The sequence below is a fragment of the Carassius auratus genome, chromosome 25, assembly GCF_003368295.1.
Source record: "Carassius auratus strain Wakin chromosome 25, ASM336829v1, whole genome shotgun sequence".
Lineage (NCBI taxonomy): Eukaryota > Metazoa > Chordata > Actinopteri > Cypriniformes > Cyprinidae > Carassius > Carassius auratus.
The window spans coordinates 19,208,689-19,218,026 of NC_039267.1; the positions used below are offsets into that span (position 1 = coordinate 19,208,689).

Consider the following 9,338-nt stretch of genomic DNA (forward strand, 5'->3'; position numbering starts at 1 on the left):
ATTTCAATATTTCAGATTTCCAGTGACTTAAATCAAGGACTTGCAAGTCTGTGAAATCGATCTATACTATTTTATGCCACAGTGCCACTCAAAAGTCTTCCTTTATGTGTTCTTCCAGAAAGCAAGGGAATCAACCATGACTAATCGGGCACTACACAATCATAATCTACTCCGTTTAGACAAGTCATGCATGCAAATTAGGTTGATCTTCATTCTTCAGCAGACCATTGTGAATTATCGTGAATTATTCAAATGGTGATTACTTGAGTCACATTCTTTGTGGTTACCATTGACTTGTCTTGTTAAAACAAACGAAACCTACAACCAGAACAGTGTCAAAGGTACCCATATCATAGAACAAATCCTAAGATTACTGTAATCAGAGCTGCAGGGCAGACTTACTGTCTTGGCTGTTGTTGTAGTTGTTAAAACATGGCCGCCTTGTGACTACTGATGGAATTACAACAAGAAGAAAACAAAAAGAGAAATAGTTGGTTATTTTGTATTCAGACAACACGCACAATTCAAGGGCTTACAGGGATTGTTTAAAGGTACTAATTAAAGCATTACTAAAGCTAAAATGTATAAATAAAAAAATATTTTCTAAAATGTATACAATAGTAAGTTGTCGGCCATAAACTTCAATATAAAAAATATGATTGTTTAATCATTCGTATTCATAATAAAAAAAATTTGGTATTTTATTCTAGTAAGCAGACTGTTTGTGAGTGTCTGTTCTCTCTGTGCGTAGGCTAAGCAGGAGGAAGTGGAGGAGTTGAATAAAGAGCTGAGACAGTGCAATTTACAACAGTTTATCAAGCAGGCTGGAGCCCTGCCTACTCCAACTCAACCCCACACAGACCTCAGTGAACACCCAGAACAACTGGACCTGACTCAACAACAGCACGACACACACAAAGACAGCGGTATGGTACACTTTTACAATGGTAGACTTCAAAAAGCTTGCTACCTTACTCTTACTATTTCTAGTATTACAGTATAACCTGCACAATAGTAAAATACTACAAATGAAACCATAATCACCCGATAACTGGATGAAGCTTGAAACATTTAACGTTAAGAGATGAAGTGACATTATAGCATACTACTGTTTTAAATGTTTATACTCCCATAACACACAATGTTTCACATGCCATTTTTAAGTAGTAGTCAGTACTCTTTAAGTATATACTTTAGTATATACTGCCCGTATCCATACAATGATAAATTGTCGCATTTTATCACTTGACTGCACTGTTATTTCGAAAACAGCATCCAGTCGTTGTGAATTTGTTTACATTTCAATTTAGTGTCAAAGGGATAGTTCAGCCAAAATTGAAAATTCGGTCATTAATTATTCATCCTCATGTTGTTCCAAACCCTTGAGACCTACTACGTTTGTAGTAGTAAATTATCTTAATGTGTTTGGAGATTAACGAAGGTCTTACAGGTTCGGAACGACACGAGTGTGAGTAATTAATGATATAATTTTAATTTTTGGGTGAACTATCCCTTTAATACTGTATGTCTTATGTAAAAAAGAGATGCTAAACATCTCAGCTCATTTCATACACTGGAAATAGAAAGTGCATTGCATTGTGGGATACAATATACCTTGTAGTGATTTCTGTTGTATACTACATTTTATTTCATGCATACACATTGCATACTGAAAAATACTGTAAGTTTATTATATGGCTAGTACAGATATTTGTGTTTATATTAACTTATGTTGTTTCCCACAGATTCGCCCCCATGTCCCTCTGTCAAGCAGTTGGTGGGTCACCCGCGCAGCCTGCAGCGCCCCCTGGTGTCCGGCCTGAACCCTGAGGGTGTGTATGTGTGACAGATGCTTCCTGGGTGAAGGTGTCTGCATGAGGCTCTCTTCTGAACAACATGCCTGATTATTATAGCACTTTAGCTGAAAGGCATTGCATCAACTATTAAACGCAACTTAACCATATAGTTCAATCCAAAACGATATTTTCAGTCGCTGTATATTAGTGCTATTAATGTACAGTGTATGCATATTTGGTCTGTAAATGTAGATGTTACATGAAGTCAGTATGTAGTGCCTTTCAAAAAGAAGTGTTACCACAAGCTGTGCTCTTCATCGCTTTAGTTTAAGGGGTGGTGGGCTGGTTACCAATCACATCTTGACAAGCTGCTAAAAACTGTTGTTGGAGTTGAGATATTTTTGCTTACAAAGATGAAATTTGTCTTAAATTTTGACGCAAGCTAAAGTGTTTCTGCCATGTTCCCTTGAGTTCTACACTCTTTTTCTTCTTTACGCTCTTCTGTCCCAGTTTGGTGTCCTTACTGTTTTGCTGTGTGTGTGTCATTAAAGGGATAGTTTCCCCCCAAAATAAAATTTCTGTTATGATTTTCTTGGTGTCCCAAACCTGTGTGACTGTTTCATTCTTGAAATGTAAATTAAGACATTTTGAAGAATGTTCACGCTGCTCTTTTCCAGACTTTTGTGATCCGCTTGCCTCAGCATAGCTTTGACACCATTAAACATCACTGATATCAAACAGTCCGACCAGTTTGAATATATGTAAGTGCAAATGAGAACTGAAGGATTATCAGTTAATAATAGCAACTTCTGTTTGGGTTTCTTTCTCACACAAATACATCATGTGACTTCAGAAAACATTGGACACTTATGATACTTTAATGGATTGTTTTGGGGCTTGACGGCCTCCAGGGCTGGATTCATCAAAATCTAAGAAAAAAGCTTTGAGCCTAAGTTTCTTAATAGTCTTTTTAAGAAGAGCATGAAAGGCGATTTTAAACTGTATGGTGGTGCTTGTTGAACAAAAGGCCATCTTTATAAAAAGTTTGGTTTTTGCTTCTTTTTAAAGGGTTACTCCACCCCAAAATGTTTGTCATTAATCACTTACCCGTAAAAGCTTTGTTCAACTTCAGATCACAATTGAAGACATTTGGGATAAAAACCAGGAGGCTTGAGACGGTCCCATTGACTGCCAAGTAAGTTACACTGTCAAGGTCCAGAAAAGTATGAAAGACATCATCAGAATAATCCATCTGCCAACAGTGCTTCTACCGTAACGTTATGAAGCGACGAGAATACTTTTTGTACGTGAAAAAAACTAAAAGAAAGACTTTATTCAACAGTTCCTCTCCTGTGTTCCTCCACATCAGCGTAGCAGCATTTTGGAGAATATGAGCCGAATGCAGGCAGTGTACGCTTTTCTGTTTCAGCCGCGCCACACTGATACGTTTTCAACGTGTATTTACTCTTTGATCTGAACAAAAACAGCGCAACCTTGTGGCACGGCTGACATTCTGATGATGTCTTTCATACTTTTCTGGACCTTGACAGTGTAACTTACTTGGCAGTCAATGGGACAGTCTCAAGCCTCCCGGTTTTTATCCAAAATGTCTTCAATTGTGATCTGAAGATGGACGACGTGGGGGTAAGTGATTAATGACAACATTTTCATTTTGGGGTGGAGTAACACCAAATACATTTCAAGAATATTTTTTTTGAGGAACTGAGATCGCAGCGTCTTTAAAACATCTTAAGAAAAAAGATAAAAACATTCTCAAGAAATGTTCGAATAACAAATGTTTTATTTAGAAACTATCATGGTTTTAATTGAAAGAATGTGTTGTAATTCCAGCTGCTGTCTATCATATGCATTCAAATGGGGAATAAAGCAGCAGCTTGAACATTCTGCTAAATATCTCCTTTTGTGTTTTACTGAATAAAGGCAGTCATATGGGTTAGGACATCATGAGAGTGAGTAAATGATGACAAATCTTCATTTCTGGGTGATCTATGCCTTCAACAGTGAGGGGATGTCCACTAAACCAATTACCAAACAAAGCTTCATTTTGTTCAGTCTGTGGTGTAGAAAGGTTGCATTAGCAATTAAAGAAAAACACTTCAGCAAAACACGGTCAGATCAAAGTTTCTGAATAATTTTTGTTCCCAAATTTCGATCAGTTTTACTGATAGTCCACTGCATGAAGAATATTCGGGTATAATATGCGTCACGGTTCACTGTATTTTCCTATCATCACTTACAGAAATAAACTATAGTGTCTTGCACCTATACTAGTATAAAAATAAATAAAAACTATATCTGGTGTCTGCTTAATTTTTGGTTTGACTGTACAAAACTGGACTAGAAACTAGAAAGTTGGAGCAGTTGCTAACTACATTATGCTGAAGGGACATTTTCCCATGATTACATTTTCTTTGCATAAATAAGATATAAATGACCAAACCTCATATTTTAGTAGATGTTTATCCAGTGATCGATTGCTTCTTATATCGGGACACACTCTAATTGTGAAACTGCAAAGTGTATTTGTTATTTCCAAAGAACAAATAGCATCAAATTGATGACTCCCACACATTATCAATGCTTTTATACATTCACTATACGACTGAGAGCTAAAACTCAGGGAGAGACGTTTGGTTCTGTTTTCTCTCGGCTGTGTGTGTGTGCATGGGAATGTGTCTGACGTAGTTTTGTTCTTATCATGTTTTCTATGTGTCTTGCAGTCCTGACTTCACGAGAATCGTCTTGGCGGTAATAAAGCTGACGCACAGGATTTATAATGACTTTCTGCTTCTATTCAACTGCCTATATAACCGTTTATGTTATATATTCACTGTATATATGAATTATATATTCACTACTTTTTGGTACATTTCAAAACATGTAAAATATGAGCAGATTTTATCTGGAGAACTTTTACTTTTGTCTATGTATTTAAGTACAATAAAGACTGTGTCTCTGATGTCTCGTCGTTCCTCTTTTGCTGTTTTACATTACTGATTCAGATTTGAAATGATACTTAAACTGGATTAATAATAATGTAAATGTTATGGATTCGGTGAGTATTGATTTCACACACCTGCCGCATGCCAGGGTTAATAATACCTGAAACTAAAACAGAAATACAAACTGCAGAAACTAAATTAATAAACCATTTACAAAAATACAAAAACAGAAAAACAGTCAAAATAAATCTCATTCCAGATTAAAATGCAAATTTGAGTAAAAAATAAATGAAAATAATAGTAAATTATCAGATTTTCATACTCGAGCTGACCTATAACCTCTAAAATTAGTTTGATGTATTATATAAAAAATATTTTTATGCTTATATAAGTACTAATTAATCTTAACATGCATATTAGTTCATATACTTCTATATTATGTTAAAGTTATTTAATATGTAAAATATATAATATTTTTATCTGCAAAAATGTGCACATTATAATTGTCATATATATATTATTTAATAGACTTTTATTAGAACACATTATTTATTAAAGTAACCAGAAATAAAGAAACTCAAACTGGCCCAACGTCAATAAAAATACACGTTTGATCACACGAGGTTGATCTTAAAACGCTGAACTAAACCACATGATGTATAAAAATCCCTGCAGACGCGTTTTTATAAAGATAGTCATAAGTCCGTTAAAAACAAACACCTCTCTCTCTTCATATAACTCTCGTCATGTTTTTCTGAAAGTCTTCTTTAAACGAGTCTGAGATCTTTGATACAGTAGAAGCCGGTTTGTTTGTTGAGATCTCATGATGAACTATAGCAGAGTGGATTATGAGGATCAGACCCAAAGAGCCACTAACAGCAGCTCTTCACACACACAGGATGATCACGGTTTCCTAATATCCTCCATACATTACAAAAAACACATCCAGAACTGATTTATAAGATATTTAATAACTATTAAGAGGCAGGATTATACACTTTATGGAACTCAAAACCCAAACTTAACTATAAACCACTTAAATCATCTGAGATTTACATGGTATGAAGCACTGTTTGTTCGCCTTTTCAAAACAAGAGCTTGGATTAAAGAAATTATCAACACTTATTTTGCACAATCACACCATATTTTGTTTATAAATGTATGTTTGTATTATGAAACATCAGGATTTATGTGTATATATTATTTTACACATATATACATTGTAACTTGTTTTGTTATAATGTAATACAATATAATGTATTCTGCCACATTAGGATCTGTTTTTTTTATTAATATAATATGTAACATTAATATTTTCTTATTTTTATATTTTATTTGATATAATGTAATACAATATAGTGTGTACTGCCACAATAGGATTACATTTTTTAATAAATGAAAACCATTTCTTTCTTATTAATATTTTACAACCTTTAATATTCTGTCTCTAAAATCAAGTTTGTGCACTCAAACATTGAGATTTATATAATATAAATTATATTGTGACATCAGGGTTTATTTTAAATAATATAAAATAATAATGAAACATTAATTAATATTTTAAATGGAATATATATATATATTTAGTACCAAATGAAACATTTTAGATTGTTAATAATTTTATAATTTAGTGTTGCGCCATATCATCCATTTCACACAAAAATTGCACAACTATGTTTAATATTTTATTCTTAAAAGCGTGTTTTATAGAGTTATTTCCTATATTTTTAGATTTTATATATTTCATATTATATAATGTAAGGAATAGAGAAACAATTAAAATTTATTTGATATTTTATTCAATAAATATTTTCATACTATTATGCAATATAATACAATTGTGTGCCACATCATGAAATCACCAACACACTGAAAAAGTAAAACATCCACTAAAACACTTTTACTGTATATATATCTATGAAACCTGTGATCAGATCAGAATGAACGTTGAATTACTACCATGATCAATTAAAGCTCAGCTAACAGGCCGAGGGGGTTTCACGTGACGCATCAGTATGAGTCAGAGCTGTTTACACAGTCACCGTTTCTGGATTTGCATAACTGTACAAGTTCAAAAGTTCAGAGCTGCTGCTTACGTGCAAAAACAGCGTTATTATTATTATTACGAATAAAACCTCGAATGAGCGAAGCGGAGAGGTCTGTGACACTTTAACGCTTAATTTCTTGGCACAAGTTGCATGGGATTTGAACCCACAACCTCTTTACCATCTGAGCTAAAGGAACAAAAAAACTAAGGATGGGACGGGGCCCAAAAGAGTCCCTCTGGGGGCCGTGTCCGCCTCGGGACGCTCCGGTGGGACGCTGAGGACAGCCACTCATCCAAAAGCTGGTTAGCCGCTGTCACACGCACAGTGGAGTGGAAAACAGGCGCAATGTGCGTTAGTCAGTGGCTTACCTGCTCTCAGAAATCACAGGATCTGAAGAAGTCCGGGATGTACCTGTAAACATAAGAGAGTTCACTTCACAGCTTCTGCACCTGGTGTCTTCTTTATCATCATTTATTAATGTATGCTAATTATATGATAATTATATGGTAATTATATGAGGTACAATACAAAACGATATCACCTATTTCTCGACCATGAGGCCTCAGTGAAACGGTTGAATGTGCTTTTAAATACAAATAAAGCTTTTATAAATCACATTTTGTTAATATAGGTCTCCATTTGTATTTTTAATTTATTTATCACTGATGGTGAAATATTAATGGCAATGTAATCGCTGTATTCGTCTCAAATACAGGGAAAACAGAGCAGAAATGTAAAAGGATTAAAGTATGAAAGCATGTCAGCTCATCTTGTTCAAATAAATGCAGTAATATTATTTTGACAGACAACTGAAGCAAAAAGCCACACTTACTCACCTCAACTTCCCAATAAACCCGTTTGTTACTGGGAGAAGAGAAAAATCTGACTGTCCTTAGTTGGTGTTAATTAAAGCACACGAGGCTAGAGCTGTTTTCGTCAAAGAAAATAATTTCTTAAGTATTATATTGAGGATAGGGCGCTCCAACAGCACAAGTTCAGCTCACTTGCGCTATCTCTCCCAACCCTGTCCACTCCCCTGCAACTGCAACCTGACCTGCTTATGCAAATCAGTGCATGATTGACGTGGCAGTCGGCCAATAGCTGGCAGAGCTCCTCGCTGAAAGCCCGCCTATTAAATGGAACTATCGAATTACAGCGTCGCAGGGGCTTGGCTGTGCGCGTCAACGGTTCGGTGGGTTTTCTCGGAGTTATAGCGGGGAGCGGCGCGTTCGGTTTTGCACGTCGTACTTTAGGAATGAACCATTTTCGGCGCACTTATTTCCCGCTTTTATGACGTGTTTCGAGACATTTACGCGTCATGCGTTGCGTTTTAATTTTCGAAAGTGGAATCTGGTGTAAAAAATGCTCTGTTGATACAACTGTGCATTGTTTTGAAGTGTTTTAGAAAAATAAGAGCTCCCCCCGCGCGTCCTGAAGGTGGTTGGGCTCTGTATAGTAAAGCCATGAAGCTAGTGTGGATGTGCACGTACGAAGCATGACCAGAGAGAGAGAGAGAGAGAGAGAGAGAGAGAGAGAGAGAGAGAGAGAGAGAGAGAGAGAGAGAGAGAGAGAAAGAAAGTAATTTCGAAAATTAGAATGGCTTTTTATTCATTATTTTTTATGTAAGCTATAACATAAGGTTGAGGATTTTGAATAAAAATATAAAGATATTTAGAGTTATTGTGCAGTTTTCCAGTACAGCGAGGGTATGTGTGGCACTTTTCAAAATAAACGTTTAATTTAGATGTAATAAATATACATACATGAAAAATATATCATAAATATAATTAGCTTTACAAATAATTAAAGAAAGTAGTAAAAAGCTGATTTAGGGAATGGCAACTATGGAGCCCCTAAAGGTACATGAAGATGGGGGAAAACGAGACTTGACCAATTGCGCTATTCGTGCATAGTTGGATGCTTGAACATTTTGAATTTATTTGATTAATTTGCGTGTTCACTTTACAACAGATGTGAATTCGCATCATGGGAGGCCCTTCTGCCAGTTGAGTTCACACAGTATTGTGATTTCAACCACCATTTATTCAGATAATTTTCAAAATATTACTGTTATCGTGTCATGAAATGTAGTTTTAAAAGTATTTCAGGCGAGAATGTAGTTGTTTAAAACTCAGAGCTGCTGTTTATTTATAAAGACAGTGCCTATTTAAAAATGTGTTTCGCTGATTTCGGAGACTCAGCGGGAGCTCAGTGCTCATGTATCTGCCAAGAGCAGTCTCAACTCGGCTAGTCCTTCTGATATTTGCCGCTGACTCTGATGTCTCTTTAGTGGTTCAAGATAAAGGGTTAGGGTTAGGTTTGGGTATATAATTAGTTTTGGGTAAATCTATCAGGTAATCTTTGGTCTTTATTCAATTAATCTATATCTTCCAAGCAAGATCCTCTTTATTACTGTTTCTGTAAAAGTATGAAGTATCATACAGCTCCGGGTATCCACATACAGCGACTATGACTTTGTCCTCCATTGTTGTTTTGGATTTTCCCTCCGCTCGCTATGTCGTAATCACGTC

The 9,338-nt window shown here is 35.4% G+C and overlaps 1 protein-coding gene and 1 long non-coding RNA gene across 4 annotated transcripts in view; one reads left to right on the plus strand and one right to left on the minus strand.

Moving 5' to 3' along the window:
• The window catches only part of LOC113043603 (ras association domain-containing protein 8-like), a 32,579-nt gene extending 27,803 nt beyond the window's left edge, over window positions 1-4,776 (plus strand). For all 3 annotated transcript variants that reach the window (XM_026203098.1, XM_026203096.1, XM_026203095.1), the window contains 3 exons: window positions 752-926; window positions 1,746-1,832; window positions 4,538-4,776. In XM_026203098.1, coding sequence (XP_026058883.1) covers window positions 752-926; window positions 1,746-1,832; window positions 4,538-4,569 — 294 coding nt within the window. In that variant the 3' untranslated portion in view covers window positions 4,570-4,776. The remainder of the gene's footprint in view (window positions 1-751; window positions 927-1,745; window positions 1,833-4,537) is intronic.
• Window positions 4,777-6,535: 1,759 nt separating this feature from the next.
• On the minus strand, window positions 6,536-8,307 carry LOC113043604 (uncharacterized). The gene is made up of 2 exons (XR_003275757.1): window positions 7,644-8,307; window positions 6,536-7,218 (listed from the first exon to the last, which is right to left on the minus strand). It is a non-coding gene; the product is annotated as an uncharacterized LOC113043604 (long non-coding RNA).
• Between the last annotated feature and the right edge of the window lie 1,031 nt (window positions 8,308-9,338).